Source organism: Puntigrus tetrazona, chromosome 18 (assembly GCF_018831695.1).
Source record: "Puntigrus tetrazona isolate hp1 chromosome 18, ASM1883169v1, whole genome shotgun sequence".
NCBI lineage: Eukaryota > Metazoa > Chordata > Actinopteri > Cypriniformes > Cyprinidae > Puntigrus > Puntigrus tetrazona.
The window spans coordinates 21,974,318-21,993,373 of NC_056716.1; the positions used below are offsets into that span (position 1 = coordinate 21,974,318).

General features: G+C 36.7%; 1 protein-coding gene across 1 annotated transcript in view; it reads left to right on the forward strand.

Annotated features, from left to right (window-relative positions):
* The window catches only part of mical3a (microtubule associated monooxygenase, calponin and LIM domain containing 3a), a 61,154-nt gene that overhangs the window by 20,015 nt on the left and 22,083 nt on the right, over positions 1 to 19,056 (forward strand). The window contains 24 exon segments of the mRNA XM_043216627.1: positions 273 to 388; positions 937 to 1,063; positions 1,165 to 1,258; positions 1,403 to 1,429; positions 1,807 to 1,954; positions 4,148 to 4,344; positions 4,466 to 4,584; positions 4,661 to 4,732; positions 4,823 to 5,002; positions 6,381 to 6,432; positions 6,435 to 6,481; positions 7,426 to 7,509; positions 8,100 to 8,210; positions 9,078 to 9,164; positions 9,799 to 9,918; positions 10,199 to 10,291; positions 10,497 to 10,607; positions 11,305 to 11,397; positions 12,437 to 12,544; positions 13,550 to 13,736; positions 14,140 to 14,237; positions 14,359 to 14,449; positions 17,119 to 17,314; positions 18,098 to 18,342. Coding sequence (XP_043072562.1) covers positions 273 to 388; positions 937 to 1,063; positions 1,165 to 1,258; positions 1,403 to 1,429; positions 1,807 to 1,954; positions 4,148 to 4,344; positions 4,466 to 4,584; positions 4,661 to 4,732; positions 4,823 to 5,002; positions 6,381 to 6,432; positions 6,435 to 6,481; positions 7,426 to 7,509; positions 8,100 to 8,210; positions 9,078 to 9,164; positions 9,799 to 9,918; positions 10,199 to 10,291; positions 10,497 to 10,607; positions 11,305 to 11,397; positions 12,437 to 12,544; positions 13,550 to 13,736; positions 14,140 to 14,237; positions 14,359 to 14,449; positions 17,119 to 17,314; positions 18,098 to 18,342 — 2,803 coding nt within the window.

Genomic DNA, 19,056 nt, shown 5'->3' on the forward strand with positions numbered 1-19,056 from the left:
AAATACCACAAAATCTTCCTTCGACAAATTTCAACTTCTGAAAATACATTTTCTCACATAAATCTGAAACCACCACTTCAGAAGCTGTGGTAAAGAAAGCATTAAGTTAAAACACCATACTAAGTAACACTAGCTAGGCCTCGACTGTGAGGGCAGTTTTTCTGTTTTTTTCCAAACAGAAGGTGACTGATTTCTAATATGAAGTGTTCATTCTCACTTCTAGTGTATGCAGTTGACTGATGAATATGTGTCTCTTGTGTATCTGTGTGTAGCCATTCTGGCCGATGGGTACTGGAATAGCAAGAGGCTTCTTGGCAGCCATGGATGCAGCGTGGATGGTGCGGTGTTGGGCTCATGGAAGCTCTCCTTTGGAGGTTCTGGCTGAGCGGTAAGACTATGTACAGAGTGGAATGCTGTTTGCTTTTCAAAAACTGTGCATGTTTTACAGTATGCACTAAAACCTGAAAAAAGGTGTTTTTTTCATTGTTTTATGTAGTATTAGACATAATGACTATAAATGCAATTATTTTTAGGGAAGGGCATTTTTGGCTATTTCATATTTCCATTGCTTTTGGCATACTGTAAAAAGTATGAGTAATATTATGTTATATCAAAAAAAAAAATCTAGAGTAAAACAGAATTTAAGATGAGGTTGACGGTGATTGTGTCTTCAAACTGAGCAGTAAACAGCTTAAGTCCCTGCAGGCTTAGTTTTCTTCTTGCGTTATTTTGCTGCATACTGCAGGGTAATTCACAGGGGTAAAGCACTTTTCAACTTGTATGCAATAAGCAGCTTGTTTGCGGAGAAGCAAAAGTGTTTTACGAGCGAGTAGCTTGCACGATGTCTCTAGGGTCTCACATTGAGACATCACTAAAGGGATGAATGGCAAAAGGGATTTTGGGTCTGAAAACAAGCACTACTCGTTTGGGTTTCAGGGAAAGTATCTATCGACTGCTGCCTCAGACGACACCAGAGAATGTGAGCAAGAACTTTAGCCAGTACAGTGTGGACCCGACTACACGGTACCCCAACATCAGCCTTCACCAAGTGAGACCCAACCAGGTGGGTTAAACACCTCTGACCTGTCGTAAACCCAGCAACAAGTTATGATATGTCGGCTATTTTTGCTTGTATATATATGTGTGCAATATAAATGTCTGCAGGTACGGCATCTGTTAGACACCGGAGAAACCAGGGATTTGCGTGTGGACATGGAGAATGTAGTCAACTCTTCGACTCCTAAACTCACAAGAAATGGTTGGTACATTTAGCATCACATTTTTACTGCACATCAGCTGTGGATACATTAATTTACCACACATTTATTTAGTCTTTTCCCCTTTCTATACATTGGATAGTCTCAAATGTAAATGTGTATAATTTGATTTATTTTCATTCTAGAAATTCTGCTTGAGAAGCAGTTGCAAGGTAATTTTGTGGGCGACTCTAATCTGAATGCATGATGTTCTACAGGCTTCTACGTTTAAACAAGCTTCGTGCAGTTTATTTTATGAGATGAGTAACTGACATGGAATGGAAAGTTGTCTTTGAGCGCTTTAGAATTAAATGCAACCGTGCACTAACCAATATTTGTGGATTTTCCCAAACTGAGAACTATTATCAGTGCTGTCGATGTCTTGAATGTTTCATAACCTCTCAAAAAAGGAATGAAATGCACCGTGAAAGTTCTTCAGAATCTGCCCTGGTCATGTGACTAACTCCGATCCGTTTGGATGTTTGGCGCATTCAATTACTGAATATGCACATTCATGCTTAGCCACCACTTGACTTTGTTTCCCCATCAGAGTCCATCGTGCGCTCCAGTAAGCTGCTGAACTGGTGTCAAAGGCAGACGGAGGGATACAGAGGTGTCAGCGTGTCTGATCTCACCATGTCCTGGAAGAGCGGCTTGGCCCTGTGTGCGCTCATCCACCGATACAGACCAGACCTCATGTAAGTGCAGTATGCCACATGCTGATCCCAACAAAAGCCCTGTGTTATTACGCTGCTATATTTAGAGATGCAGGACTGGAGCAGAAACGCTGCAGCAGAGAATCAGATTCAGTTCATGCGAAGAATAACAAAACTTGAAAAGGAAAGGACGTGTAAGTCATACGCCCACGCAGTGTGAGAGGACAGGGGATGTTTGACATTTTTAGAGTTTTGAGGTTTGGGTGTATGATTATTAGCTTTGGACTAGATGCACGCTGTACTGTAGCGTTTCCATCATTAAGAATCTAGACACAAATAAATGTATAATATCTTTTGACAAATATGCTAATGATGATGTACATTCAAATAAGATACACTAAAGTTTGGGGTCAACAGTTTTGTTATATACTTCTATTCAGCAAGCAAACATTTGTTCTGCAGTGTAAGATTAAAAAAAAAACTACACACAAGATCCAACGAGTAAAAGATTTTACCAGCTTTTGTTATTGGAAAAATTTGTTAAATTCTGTCATTTACTCTCCCTTATGCTATTCCAAACCTTAATGGCTTACTTTCATCTGTTGAGCACAAAAAAAGATAGTTGTTTTGAGCAATGTGGGTAATCAAACAGTTTCTGGTTCTCATTGACAGCAGTCCCTACTATGGAGGTCATTGGGAACCAGCAACTGTTTGGTTACGTTTTTTTCTTTAAAATACCTTCTTTTATGTTCAACAGGAGATACAGTTTTGGAAAATAAACCTTTTCATTTTTTGTGTGAACTGTCCCTTTAAGCATTATAATACGAGTCAGCAAAAAGTACTAATGCCATTGGTTCCTCACCTGTTTACTTTTTATAAGATATTTATAGCTTTGATTACCATGTAGTGTTTATTTACTCATCTTTTGAGTGTAGCACACTAAAATAATAGTACGTCTGGGTAAGTTTCTCTTTTACAAAAAGCCTTTTACAAAACTTTTGCTGTAGTTATTCTTACTCTGGGCTCTGTAACAGCTGAAAGCCCCATTAGCTTTCGAGACGTACATTAGCATTATCATAACTGTCCATTAAAGCAGATGCTGAGTGACCTTTAAAAGCTTTTGCTTATGAGTTATTTGTTGTCTGCTAAACTAGTTTGCATTAGTGGAGGTCTCTGAGGAGGATACTACACGCCAACAGTTGCCTTCTTCAGCAGCTCAACCCGGATACTTTGGCAGTTCAGTTTTCACAGACATGCTATAGGAAGTGCATTTATGATAATGCAGATAAAATTGATTGTGTGAACTGACAAAGTTGGGACGTTAAATTTCAGGCAATCACATTTTTAAAAAGGTCTTTTTCATTGAAAGATTCTGTATGATTATTATAAGTACTATTTTTATTTATTTTTGTGTTACTTGTAAGTTTTGTATAGTGATTGCTTCTTCAGAAAATGCTATGTGGTTGTAAATGATGTATTGAAACGATACTGTTAATGTTGCCATCAATATAGCCAATGTTGCTATTATAGTATTTAAACAATAAAAAACAAAGTGTATGTGTATATAATATTAATAAATGCTCCTGTCACTTTTAATCAGTTTAATGTTGTTTGCTGAATAAAAGTATTAATTTCTTACAAAAAAACTGACCTGACACCAAACTTTGAATGATGGTCACTGTAATGGTTTGATGTGGAAACTTTCAGCTGGATGATTTTTTTAACTAAGTAGTTCATTCCTTATGTTTTCTGTTTAATGCTGAAACGCACACAGATTGTCTTCAATAAAAGCAAACTTCATTGACTGTTTTCAGTCTGACACAATATTAGCAACACAAACTAACTTGGGAATGCAGCAAAATTCATCTTCAATATTGACAGTTTAATGCAATGCAGCGAGCAGCACTTGGAGTCCAGACAATAAAGCTTGTGTGATTCACAACCTTATGTAGTTGGATGCAGCGACAGAGTAATAACTGCTGCTAACAACCAAACAAAACAACTTGATTCAATGCCAGTGTGAACAGCCCTTCAAAATAATTTTCAGCAAATGTTCTTGTTAAATTTCTGATTTAAAGCTGTATTGAACTGCTTTCTAGATCATGGTCTTTTTACGGTTTTATTGATGCATGTGTGTTTTCTGTCTCGAGTGTTTTTAAATTTTTTCAAACGTGCTAAATAACGTAATTATAGGATATGGGGGATGTCTCATGTTGCAATGTCTTATAACTGCAGTGATTTTGACTCACTGGATGAGAAAGACATGGAGAAGAACAACCAGTTGGGTTTTGACGTGGCTGAAAAAGAGTTTGGAATTTCTCCCATCATGACCGGGAAGGAGATGTCTGTTGTGGTGGAGCCTGACAAGCTCTCCATGGTGATGTACCTCAGCCAGTTCTACGAGATGTTCAAGGACACTGTGCCCCCTGGTGGTGAGTCGTAGATCTACAATAATGGATCCGGTGGAACTGGAAAAACCAAAAAAGGAATGTTGTGCATTTATGCTATTTCTTAGCATGCAGTTCATTCATCAGTCCTGTTTTTGTGTTTCAGAAAACCACAATCTGAGCCCGGAGGAGAAGGCTGCGTTGATTGCCAGCACCAAATCACCCATCTCCTTCCTGAGTAAACTGGGTCAAAGCATCGCCATCTCCCGCAAACGAAACCCCAAGGTAGTCACGTTTCTTTGCGATACTGCAAAAGTATTGATTCTTGTGATCTCAACTTTTCCTCTCACATCCCGCGTAGGATAAAAAAGAAAAAGAACTGGATGGGCTGGGGAAAAGACGAAAGACCAGCCAGGCTGGACAATCAGAGGATGTAAGGCCATATCTTGCTGGATCAATGGTACAATATCGCGTATCTACTTGTCTAAATCCTTTCATCCTTTCATGTTCTCCAACATCACAGGAAGAGCTGCAGAGGGTTAATCGAGACGACAGGCCTTCTATAGCTACAGCTCTGGCAGAACGTAAAATTGATTCGGCTGCGGCTGCAAACAACAACAACAAAGTGAAGTCGATGGCCACACAGCTGCTAGCAAAGTTTGAGGAGAACGCCCCGACACAGTCCACAGGACTCAAAAGACAGGTGGGTTAGAATTGGTGTTTTTGCACGGTAGCTGGCTAAAACTTTCATTTGCGAATTCTTACAGTAACAGGTGTAATAAAGGATCAGCTTCAGCAACTGCTTTGTTGGGGAAAAATTGCTTTTATGGAGGAATGTCTGGCTGACTGTACCAGTGCTATTTTGTTATTATTTTCATGCCATTATAGTATTTATTAATATTTTAAGTTAGCTTTATTTTTATATTTTCAGTTTTGTGTTAGTCATTTTTATTAGTTTTTCTATTTTACTGTTTGGTTTCTGTAATTTTAGTATTTAATTATTTCTTCTTTTTTTTTTTAAGTTAACATTAACACTAGACTATATTATCCTGTCAAACTGCAGAAGGTTAAAAATGAACCTTTACTTACTAGCAAATGGGCAAAATGTGAAACATGAAAATGTCAAGTGATTTTTGGTTGGAAGTGTTAGAATATTACTTTGTGAATCAGCATTACTTTTACATTGCTTTTTTATGTGGGATGTGGTTATAAAGCCTTATTTTTTTTTATTTTATTTTATTTTTTTTTTTACCAAGCTAGACGAACCCTGTCCTAAACTGCTACTTCATGCTTGAAGTGCACAGCATGCTGGGATTGTTTGAAATGATCAGGTTTATAGAGGAAAATTGACTCCGGTTCATGCTGTGATCCATTCTAATGGAGTAGCCAGCAGGAATGACTGGCATGAGCGAGGATTTGGGAGCTTTTTATAGGAAGCTAAACCCTTTGTTTCTCTGCAGCATTGAGGCTGATGTGTTTGATAATGTTATCTTCTGGAGTCATGGAAGATAAAGGGTTATCTATATATTACCGTTTAAAAGCTTGCGGGCCGTAAGATTGTTTTTTTTTTTTTTTTTTTTTTTTTTTTTTTTTACAAAACGAATGCATTTATTCAGAAAGAATGCAATAAATCTAAAGTCTTATAAAGTTATAAATGCTCTTCTTTTTAATTTTATGTTAATATAAGTATCCTAAATGAAATCTTGGTTTCCACTATTTTTACAATATTAAGCGGCAACTGTATTTTTATTAAAAAAATGCTGCCTTGGTGAGCATAAAAGACTTCTTTTTATAATCTTAGCGACCTCAAGGTTTTAAACGGCCTCATTTTGATGTCTGCTCTTTCATCCGTTTCTTCTACTTCCTAAATGAATTAGTTTGAAACTCAGTCCCTGGTCACATGTTTTTAGCTGATGTTATTATAAGTTTTATTCATGCATTGCACATTGCAGTTCAGTCATTAACTTTCAGTTTCTCTCTGCATGCCTATACTCATTTCTGCTCTTTTCCGTTCTTTTCTTCATTCCATTGTGGCACTTTTCGTTTATCAATTCACCCATCACGTACGTCACTGGTCACAGGGGGACTCCATGCCTGATCTGGGGCTCATATTGACCCCCTCTCCGGCAGCTCCTCTCTGAAAGAGTCGGTGCGGCTGGCTCCAGTCCCTGCATGGAGGAAGGTAAAGTGTAGTACAATCCCGTGTTCCCAGATTCCCATCAACCATTAACCCTCTTAAGTACCTACTTACCACTCTACTCATCCATATTTGCTATTGTCTTTGTGACTAAATGAACTGGGATTTAACTGAGCTTCTGTTGTTGAAAGGCCTTACATGTCCATTTTTCTTCATTTAGTCTTACTACTAAAGCTAGTCTGCGCTGAAGTAGCCTAATAGATCTTATATTCAGTCAAAATTGAGGTCAAAAGACTGCAAAAAAAAAAATGAAATTGAGGTCAAAAAGATATGAATTGTGATTGAAACCATTATTATATTGCCATATTAAATTGGCCTATCCAAAGATAGTTTTATGAACGATTTATTTTATTCATTGTATACCTGGGTACAATTCAAAATATAATCTCCCCTTAATACTAAAAGATATTGAACAGACTATGCTTTCTTATTTTCTTCCTTTATGGTTTTGTTTTCATTTGCGTTACCCTTCAAAAGTTTCAGTTTAATAAGGTTCTTAAGTTGTTTTTGAAATAATTCACATTTGGTCAAAAGTACAGTAAAAAAGAATTTTCAGCAGCCACTACTCCAGTCTTCAGTATCTTTTCAGAAATCATCCTAATATGCTGATTTGGTGCTAAAACCTTTCTTTTGTTATTATAAAAAAAAGAAATCTTATATAACATTTTTTTATCAATTAAATGCATGCGTGATTATTACAGGCCATTGCATTATAAAAACATTAGATTACGTTAAAATAAAATAAATTACAGTCCCCAAACTTTTAAACTCTCCTCTTAAGTCTATTATTGGGCTTATTATTATAAGTTGGCAAACTAAGTTTGTTTCCTGTTTTTTTAATGAGAGAACTGTTATATGAGCAGGAAGGCTTGTGCATGTGCGAGGGGGGAAAAATACACCTTGAATTCATATTTTATCCTTGTATTTAGAGACGCACTCAGTTACAGGAGCAGATGAGTTTCCGCTATAAAGAAAGACTGAAGTGTCAAACTCTCCCCATCAAACAGGAGCAGGTACTCAGCCTTAGAAGAGACGCGTAGCTTTTACTGTTGTTATATAGTGTTCCATGTCCGTCCTTGTGTAGTAACCAAATTGATAGTCCCATGAGGTGATCGTATAGTCTCCTGTGTACTTGTCTGTTGTTGTTAGTTTCCCGTTTGACTAGACGCGCTCATGCATCAGAGACCCAGAGGCATATCTTTCCACGCTGCGCTTTGCTGCTCTTTGTTTGCATTTCCAGTTTGATTGAGACGAATGAGCCGAACGCTTTGCTTATTGTTCTGGTGCTTTGATATTCCTCGTTCTCGGATCGTAGAGGTTCAGATGTGGTTTCGATAGCTTTGTTAGACATTCCATGTGCATGGGAGGTCTGTGTGTTTAAGTGTCACTAAAGTCACTGGGTTTGATCATCAGCTGTGTTTTTCTGCTTCTAATGGGTCACTGTTTGTTCTCTAACACAACGTTCCTGTCTCTCATCACTACGGTTGTGTTTGTGTGTAGTAAGTGATTGGATGTTTGGATGGTATTATCAGGTTTTTTGATTAGAGGAGTGTGTGAGGTGTTGTATTCACGTGAATGGGTTTCTCCTCTCTTGTCTCTGAAGGCCAGCAGCGGGACTGAGGTCTTGAGGAGCTGCCCTAAGAAAACCATTCTCCTTTCTTCTTCCTCACCCTCATCTTCTTCATTCTCTTCATCGTTTCTTCCACACACACAGGTGACACTCTCCTGTCTTCCTGTACTAACCTCAGCATCTCTCACAGGGGCTGCTTTTAACAATGTCTCCTATTTCAGTTGCTTGAAATTAGGTTTTTGGAGGCATTTAGACTTTATGGTGCAGAGCTGTTTGTCTTGATCAATGTAGCCTTTTGATCATATTCCATTTTTTTTTTTTTTTACTTCAACAGATCTCTGCAAACAATTGTGCAAAAAACATGCAAAAGTAAATATTAATAAACGTATTATTAAATATTGGTCAACTATAAATACATGATACATGTAAGGAAAATAAGCATTTAATATTGTATATTATTTGACTTCCATGAAATAATGATTCAGGCTTAATTTTAGCTCACATTAATCTCTAACATAAAATAAAACATGCAATAAGTTTATTTTCTTTAGGCTTTAAGGCATTATAAAATGTCATTTTAATTAATTTAATGCATTGATACATTTAGTTTATTTATTAAATCCCAGACGATTTAGATGTTCCCAGACATGTTTCTCTGTAGTTAAATATTATATTTATCATAAAACATTTATCATTCATTCAGGCTCATCAGTTTTAAGTATGGAGTATGGACTTGAGTATGGAGTTGCACATCCTTACACATGACCACTTTACCTAAACCTGATCTAGAATATTTCATGCAGTTTCATTTGTTTTTATGGTTTGATAAAGATGAAATTGCATTTTTGTTAGCATCATTTTAATGAAAATACTGAAATGGACCACCATGCTTTTGTTGCATTTTTGTTTCAGAAATATTGGGCCGTTACCCTTCTAGTTTTGATTGTTCGTTTAGTCTGAGATCTCCTAGCTAATGATAGGGTGGAACTGATTTATGTCTGTTCTCTACAGCATAATGTTAACCAGTCAGAGATAAACAAGTGTAATGGTGCTGGTGATGAAGAGAATGAGATCCAGGACCCTTCAATCTATTACAGGGTAACCGTGACATCTGCATGGGGCTTTTCTCAAAAGTGTGCCAAAAAAATCTTCCGTTACATCTTTGTGAACATGCATGCAAGTGTGTTTGGAGAACTAAAATCAGTGTCACGTTATGTAATAATAATCTGTAATTTCAGTGCAGTATATTTATTCATTTTTCGAATTAAAACTACAATAACACCGCACAGATGTGACGTCAAAACCAAGAAAAATAATTTGAGATTTAACTATGGGATTTTCATGTGGGATTTTATAATGGAATTTTTCTGTTTGAGTAAAACAAAGTTTATGATAAATATAAACTGATGGTACTTGGATGTTTTGATCTATAACATAAATTAAACATACTGGAAATCTAATTATATCTGTCTGTTTGTTACAAATAACTACATGAGAACTACAGAGTGTGACCGTACAGTTTACATTGTACAACAAAATGTACAAGTATAAGTTACGCTTGCCACAGACGGACTATATTTCACTCAAGAATCAAAAAACTCTTGTTATTAAAAACCCACATGAACCCATGAAGTATTAGTCATCCGGGGTTTGACGTCACAGCTGCCACACTCTGATATCCAGATAAGATTTCAAACCCAAAAAAGTGTTTCATCGGCCTTTCCGTTTACAGGAAAATAACCTGCCTTATATGGACAAGCCAAAGCCCATACATATCCCTACCATTCAAGAGAGAACTGACACTCTAGTCGCTAGGTTTAAAGGCAGGTCTGACAGGAAGGACAAACCACAGGTACAGCAGAAAAAAAAAGCATGCTCTTAAAGAGATGTAAAATTGTCAGCATTTACTCACCTTCAAGCTGATCCAAACCTGTTTGAGCTTAAGATATTTTGGTAAGCAAGTTGCTGGCGGAGTATTTTTTTGCTGATCTCTTTAACTAATAGATGATGGACAACATCAGACAACTAGGTCAAGAAGCGCAACTATAATAACAACAATAATAATAACATCATGTCTCGAGTTGTGGCCCTAATTGTTATATTTTTATTCCCTCACATCTTCCTTTGCGAAGGTTATGAAAAAGCCATCACGGTTCTTTATTGAGCAGTGGCTTTTGACTCACGGTCCTGAGCAACCCTTCTACCCTTCTGACCCCCAGCATCAGGTAGCCCTGCCTGAGCATGGAGAGATATGCATGGACGTCTCGTCTGTACCTTAAACACACAGTTCCTCTAACCTACGATGGTTTGAATGCTTTATACGTAACTCTACACAGCTACTAAGGTCTTTCCTAACGGATGTTGTTCACGGTGTGGCAGAAAACGCTGATATCTTTAACGTCATGACTTAAGACTGCATCTCTCTCACAGCACAGGGAGGTTTTGCGTTCTGATGATCACGTGCCTTTACACATCCCCAGCATTCAGGAGAGAGCCGAGAGGTTAGCCTCTCAGTTTAAAGACAAACCAGCCAAGCCAAAGGTGAACTGGCGTGACCTTGAAAACATGCATTTTTTTTTTTTTTTTTTTTTTTTTTTTATATGCAACCTTAAACTGTTGATGCATCAAGCCCTTATCACAACACAGAGTTAGCAAAAATGGAATTGGAAATTGTTTCCAAGCAATGTTCTAAGTTAAATAAAGCTGCTATTCATGTTGATCACACTCCTTAAGTGTGTTAAAATATTGTAACATGACCTCATGTGGCTTATCGCTTTTATAAATAAACAATCGTTTCATAAAGGTGGCAGCAGCAATATACATTATTAGGGTTGCAACTTTTTTTATATATATATATATATATATATATATATATATATATATATATATATATATATTTAATAATTACAATAATATAATTATTGGCAAAGCTGAATTTTCAGCATTGTTACTCCATTCTTCAGTGGCACACAGTCTTTTAGAAGTCATTCCAATGTGCTGATTTAGTGCTTCAGAAACATTCAATATTATAATCAGTGTTGAAGTGTAAGCTGTGCACTTGCCCCATAGACTTCTATTGTAAATACTATTATTGTAAGCACTGATGCTGTGATCGGATTTGTAGTATTCCATTTAAGGCTGTCGATTTTTAGTTTTCTATCCGCTTGCCTCCCTGCTGTTCCCGTCATCTTGCCTTTACATCCCTCATCTTTCTCTTTCTGCCTCTGCCTCTTTCAAGAAAAAGGCATCACACTTCTTCACAGAGCAGTGGTACAGAGCACGTGATGTGAGCTCTGTTAGCCCTCTGCACTCTCCCAGCTCTTTCCGGCAGGTAGTGATGATGCATCCAATGACTGCTGTGTTCTGGAGTCGTGTGTGTGTGTGTGTGTGTGCATGGATGTGTTTCTATAACACTTTCAAACACACTCTGTTAATGAAAGACAGCTGCCACTCTGTCTCTCTTGAGTCCTCGTGTGTGTGTGAAGTTGAGAATATTGAAATACAACACACATCGACAACTGTATGTTGCCAAACAATTTAACACAGCTGTAAGCTGGATGTGACCTATATTCTTCAGCCGCATAAAAACTATTTTTGGAAACTGATCTGCATGTCCATACCTCATTTGAACATCAAGAAGGCTTGTTGAAGTCCAGGAAGAGTATTTTAGGAGATGCTGATAATTTAGCATGAAGTCATAAATGATTTTGCCTGATGTTTAAAATTGTAATTTTGTCATTTTGAAGGCTTTTGTTTTAATTAACAGTTTTTCTTGGTACGTGTTTCTGTTGGGAGTTACTGTGAGCTGAATTGCACCTTGCGCAAATAACCATGCAAGAAAATACTAAATAATTTATGATTTATTTGTTTGTTGAAACACTCACATTTGGGGTTTGTAAAATATTTTAATAGAAAATGCTGATTTATACTTTTTTTTTTTTTTTTAATTAATAGAAAGTTCACATAACATTATATTTTAGAGTCTTTTTAGCATTACGAATGACTTCTGTTGCTTTTGATCAGATTAATTGCTAAATAGAAGAATTTCTTTCAAGTTAATCTTACTGACCCCAAACTTCTGAAAGACAGTCTGTTATGAGGTAAAAGTGTATTTCTAGGCTGAACATTTTATTTCAGTTAGCAGTTTTCCTTGTTACCCATTTCTCACAACTTGACTACCTTGTTCTGTTTTAACACTTGGAATCGCTTTGAGCTGAATTACACCTTGTGCCTTCTTTACTCTACACGAATAACCATGCAAGAACGTGTGATTTTTTTTTAACTTGAAAGTCTTGAAAATTGCTACAGCATCAATGGCTTTCAACCATTTATGCTTTTAAAAAAATTCTTGTTCTGTTCACCACCTGTAGCGTTATATAAAGATGTACACAGGGGGTGTGAACTCACTGGCTGAACAAATAGCCAATCAGCTTCAGGCTAAGGACGACCCCAGGCCCTTGCTTGAGAAAAGGGATTTGGTAAGAATTATGGGTGTTGTAGTATTGGCAGACACACTTGAGACTGCATAGCTCATTTTTGTTTTGGTACATGGCTAACTCTCCGAGATCGCAAATGCATAACCATGATTCAGTGCAATGATAACTGGATCAAGATACTGCAGCAGCAACAACAACCGGACTGGAATAACACCATTAAGATACAATATAAGGCTAAATTGTTCTGTTTCAGCTGAAACCGTTTTTGTTCCAAGAAAAATAACGTGAGAGAGGTTTACTTTACGAATGCTGAACTGCAGATGAAACGGTGAACTGTTTTTCTTTCTCTTGTCCGTAATCTATTATAGTAGTTATGTTTTTAATGTAATTTGTACATTTCTAAAATATTATAAATCTTTCATTTTTATCATTTATTAGTTTTGCAGAATTTAAAAAAGTATTTTATTTTAATGTTCTCAAACAATTATTCACAATCACATGCTATTTGTTTGCATATGTGTGGTGTATATAAATATACACACACACACACACACACATATATATATATATATATATATATATATATATTTCAGAAAATGCTGTTTATATATTAAATGTGTTTATAATTTAAATGGATACAAATATAGACATAAATATTGTCAAAATATATTCTCTGCGTGTGTGTTTGTGTATTTATATATACATAATAAATACACACAGAACACACACACATGTATTACGCAAGCAAAAACATTTTTGTATACGAATAATCATGATGAATCATTTGACAGCACGATTTTATTTTAATATTTCAATATTGGGAAATTTACACAGATTTTTCATTAGTTTTATTTTAGCGTCTTTGGAAACTACTGTCATGCTCCAAACAATATTTAGGTCTCCAGCTCCTCGAAGTACGGAAGATCATAAATTATTTTGGTGCACACTGTCTCTCTTTTGGCAGATTTTTAAGCATTTGCTGCCACTCCTTGCTCTCACTTAAAAAAAAAAGAGACCTGAACTAGCATGTCTCGCTTCTCTCTGCAGGGTTCCTTGCGGAAGGAGTTTCCTCAGAATATCGGAGGCAGCGACGTGTGTTTCTTCTGTCGGAAGCGCGTCTATGTGATGGAGCGTCTCAGCGCAGAGGGAAAGTTTTTCCATCGCAGCTGCTTCAAGTGCGACTACTGCGGCACCACCCTCCGGCTGTCCTCCTACGCCTTCGATGTTGAGGACGGTATGAAATCCAAGCGGAATTAAAATCCCTCCTGATCATGTTATTCAAGCTGTAGTTGCTTAGAAGTTACCATCATTTTATCCCGCATTAAGTTTTGATTAAAGTACGCGGTTTCTTTCATTTCCTGCTTGCTCATGGTTTGCTGTCATGTGATGTGCTTTGTGACCAACACAGTAGAATATTGTTGTAAGAGACAGAGCCTGTTTCTCTCCACCATCAACAATTCTTTATTAACTATTAGACGTTTTGTATACTCCCACATGGCGTAGTTACAGATATGGGCGTTAGGCGGAAATCAACCTCATTTGTTGCATTCTGCATTTGATAAACCACCTCATTTGAGGTTTTATGTCCTGAAACGGATGCTAATGGAGTACATTTGTATCTATTTTCGCTCTTCTAGGGAAGTTTTACTGTAAACCGCATTACTGCTACCGACTTTCTGGTCTGGCACAAAGAAAACGGCCTGCGCCTGCTGCCCCAGCTCCCGTAAACCCCAAGGTACTGGCTTCTTTAGTGACTGTGTGTGGGGAAAAATACTATGCACATACTGTTTAACATCGTTTTACCAGAAAAGCTAACGCATTCAGATGTTTTTTGTTTTTTTTTGTTGTGGTCGTAGGAGCCCCAGGTGTTGGCGGTAACCCCCAACACAGTGGACGCCCCAGGCCAAGCCATAACTTCTCAGGCCCCTGTGGAACGCCGGCCCTCAGGTACCCGCCTTTCCTCTTTAGGCCCCGTCCTGTGCCTCTCTCAAGGAGTAGGGGGCACCCTGCGCTCGTTGCGACGAGCAATGTCTTGGACCCGCCACCAGGTGGCACACAATCCCTTAGATTCTCCTTTCCTCTTCGCCTACTGCGTTTATCTGCTTTCCTGCTTTACTCTCAACATCCTGCTCAATATTCTCTAGCATGACCCCCTTCCAGCCTCTGAGCTAATCTGGGCACTTCCTGCCCGCACGTGCTGTGATTTCAATATTGTGCTCGTTTTGTGTATCCCTGATGATGTTACGAATGATTAACTCGTTGTAAACTGCTTGGCTGTATATAATATGTATAATATTCCAAGTGGTGCAGCCTAATCAAATCTCTCCTTTTGAATGAGTAAACCATCCAGGCAAAAAAGCGTATCGGTTAAGTGCGTTAACTACTGTTAATTTATTAAATGCTTAATTTAGAGCTTTTCAAATGTGTGAAGCGACTTACAAGCTTATATAATTATGAAATAACATATTAAGTGTAATAATAATGAACCTCTTTTGCCTGCATGTTATAAATATTCTTTATTTGTAGCCTGTTTTTGTTGCTCTCCTTTCTGTCTTTCCACTGTATAGATCTGTGATTTAGTGCCTTTAGGTTTGTGATTTGTAACTTCTGACCTGTGCACCTCTTGTAACATAGTGCTCGTATCAGTGCTTGTGATTGTGGACTCTGTAAGCTTTACCTTTCCCCTCTCCTATCAGAGCAGCTTGTTGCTGAGCTAGTGCCTGCATCTGTGCCTGTGATTGGTCTACACTCCCATCAGTCCTTGCATCTCTGTCTCAGTGTTTGTTCACCTCCTAATTCTCCTCTGCATTGCATCAACACCACCGCTTGTGGCATCTGTCGTGTGTATCACTGAGAATGATTTGCAATACAAAACTTCTGATGAGTTTGTGCTACTTAGGATGAGATATATAAAGTGCAAATGATTATAGTGGTTTTATTGAGTTTTAGCAACATTAATATATTTATCTTATCAGTTTTACAGGTTTGAATCTCATAAATAATCTTTCAGTCAAATCGAACCTAAAATAGCATGAAAATACAAATTATATTTTGCATAAAGGCTTTAAAGATTTTTTTTAGAACTGTTAAGATGTTTAGCATTTTGACATTATTTTCTTAGCTTTCATTTAATGCAAAAAATATCTTTTTTTTTATTATTTTATTGCTATTATGTCTAAGAAAACAAGAAAAATATTATTAATATATCATCAGATCTTTTTGTTTTTTAATTGTTACAGAAAGTTATATATTTATGTGGGGCTTACAAATAATTAATCGTTATTAACCACATTTAAAATACACGTTTTTATTTACCTGATATGTGTGTGCCGCCTGTATTAAATATGTATATATTAATACATAGAAGTGCAAGTATACATATTTTAAGAAAAATGTTATGTTCATATATAAAATATTTCTGAATTATATAAGTATGTACATGTAAATATTTGATAAATATATACTTTGTGTGTGTGTGTGTGTATTTATATATACATAAATATACAGAGTGTGTGCACGCATGTAAACAAAAACTATTATGGATGTGATTAAGTGTGATTAATCGTTTGAAAGCAATATATTTATTTTTACAGTAGACTACATATAATTGGTCTTAATACAGACTTCAGTATCCTCGCAAAAATGTATTTTATACTTTTAACTTTTGGGGATAAATATGGCTTAAGATAAAAAATAGAGGTAGAACGTGTCAGAATAAGAATATTATATTTAATTGCTTTATTTTTAGTGTTCGTCTAGAATTTGGGTTATACGGTCAGATAAGTCTGGAATCACAGATATACATCAAGTGAACACGACACACTATTTTATTCATGGGCTCTGTCACTACATAATCACTATATGAGGCATATTCGTTATTCAGTGAGTTCTGAATAAATCAGTCATAATTCAGTTACGGGTGAAGAGTTTTTTTTTTTTCAATAGTTTCTTTTTATATGGATCCCACGCTCCACCGCTTCCACCATCACAGTCATGTTTTTTTTTTTTTTGTTTAATTACATGCACAAAATATTCTCACTGGCTTGATTTGGGATTTTTGATTTGCTTCACTGGATGGATAGACATATTAGTCATACACATGTTGAAAACGTTCATTAATATTAAAACAAAATATACTCCATTTATCTGAGATGCTTTAATAGGAAGGGAAAAAGGCAAGGTACTGTAACTTGTATTTATTATTTAGGACAAGTATTTTACTGACAGCATGATATTTAAATCTATTTAAATCTAGAGTATATGTGGAATCGTGAAGGCCAAACATTGCTTGTGTAAATAAAGTTAAAGAGTTATCACTTTGACTGTGTTTGTCTTATTTTTCTGAGTGGAAATGAATCTTTGTGTAGTAAAGCAACCTTAAAAGAAGATAGGGTGGGTGGGCTAGTAGATATGAATCATATGAAATAATAAACTTATTTATAAATCTTTATACATCTCTGTATTGAGACCTAATGCAACAATTTGTATCAACAGATATTAGAGCTTACTACTACCATGATACCTCCATAAACCGGCCCAGAGCCACTTGTTATTTGTTAAATATGGACTATTTACATTGATATTTTCTCTCTTCTCTTCTTTTCTGTCCATCACAGTGACAGAGGTGAACGGGGTAACAGAGCCCAGTGTGGCCAAACGTCTTAAAGGGACTCCAGAAAGGATCGAGCTGGAGAACTACCGCCTGTCTATGATGAGAGAGGAGGAGCTGCAGGAGGTGCCCGAGGAGACGCTGGCCGAGCACAACCTCAGCAGTGTGCTGGACAAAGCCAGCGGCATTGAGGAGGGATCCAGGTATCCCGCTCATCTTTATATCATGTTGGTTGCGCTGTTCTAGCGTGTCTTTGTCATGTGAACACAACTTATTATCGGTAATTATCAGCCGTTACATAATATAATGAAAACTGTGCTTGTTCATTAGTATTACTAAGTAGTGTTACTAATATAATTTTGCTGTAATTAAAATGTGTGACAACAGTGTTTGCAGTTTTTAATTAAAATTTTTCATGCTCTTTAGTTCAGTTCATTTTTTTTTTCAAGTTTATTACAATTTGACACATGGTAATTTGTTAAAGAAAAGTCACATGAAGTAACAAAGACTCAGTGATACCGTTGTTTTATTTATTAATTTTTTTTTTAACTTCAAATGTGCCCGCTTAGAATTTAAACTTTTAAATATGCAGAAAAGCGAACATGACATCAAAATAGTTTCCTAATACTCATTCCTTGACTTTTTGTAATGCAGTGATTATTAGTAAGATGCATTGATTTGATCAAATGTGACCATTGAAAAATGCTTTACAGTTTCCACAAAAAAAACATTAACCAGCACAGCTGTTTTCAGTATTCGTAATAAGAAATGTTTAAGCACCAAAATATAAAATCAGCTTTCTATTAAAATAGAAAAGTGTCAATTAATTTACATTTTACTAATGTTTTATAGTATAAGTCTTTTTCTTTATTTTTAATCGGATAAATGCTCCAGAGACGAGACTTCTCGAGAAAATCATTTTTTGTAAGTAAAAAGAGCAACCAGCTATTATTTGGTGATTTTTACACACTTATCCACCCCTACAGCAGCTCAGAGTCTGATATGGAGGAAGAGGATGAAGAGCCGGAAGCGGCCGGCCCGTCTGATCTGGGTGGGGTTCCCTGGAAAGAGGCAGTGGAGCTCCATGCTAAACTAAAGGGAGAAAGCGACCCTGGAGCAGCAGAAGACGACGACGGCCTCCGTGATGGAGATGGGGAGATGGATGAGGATGAAGAGGAGGAAGATGAGGAAGACGAAGAAGAGGAGGAGGAAGAAGAGGAATCGAGTGACGGTAAGCATTGCGTCAATGCTGTTAGATTTGCTGTACGTGTGACAGTGTTAAAAGTGCCTCTACACAATGAATAATGGATGTAGATGGATGTCCTGGACAGAATGTCCTGTTTGATGGCAGTTCATTTGACTTGAAGTAGCTTATATTCTTTTTCTTTTTGGAAGATGATTTTAAAGGAATAGAAAGACTGTAATGTGTTTGCTCTGCGGAGTCTCATTTCCACTGTCCACTTCATATCATCTTTATGTATGTGGCGTCTAGCTCCCCTGATTAGATATTATATGTTCACCAGGGTTGTCTGCTGTCTCGTATGCACAGAGAACTTCTGAAATTACATTTTCTCTTTTGAGTACGACTCTTTCTGATGAAAAATGTAAGACAAAAGATTTCCCAAGAGATTGCTCTAACCCCAGAGCTTCAGCCCCCGATATATAATTTTTTTACACCGATATATCTCATCAGTGAGATGCTGAATCATTCAGCGATTCTAAACTTGTTTATACTAATGTGCCACTGTTACAAGCCTTTTCAACCTTCTGCATTTTCAGATGTTTGCGGCATCTCTCGCAAATGAACTAGTTTTCCTTTTCCAGCTGTGTCTCTTGTATTTCTCCTTTATACTTTCATAACTTTCTTTAACACAATTTTTTTAAATAAGTCAAACCATTTTACCTGTTCTGTATCTAGCAGATAGCTAAAGAAAAGTTGGTGATT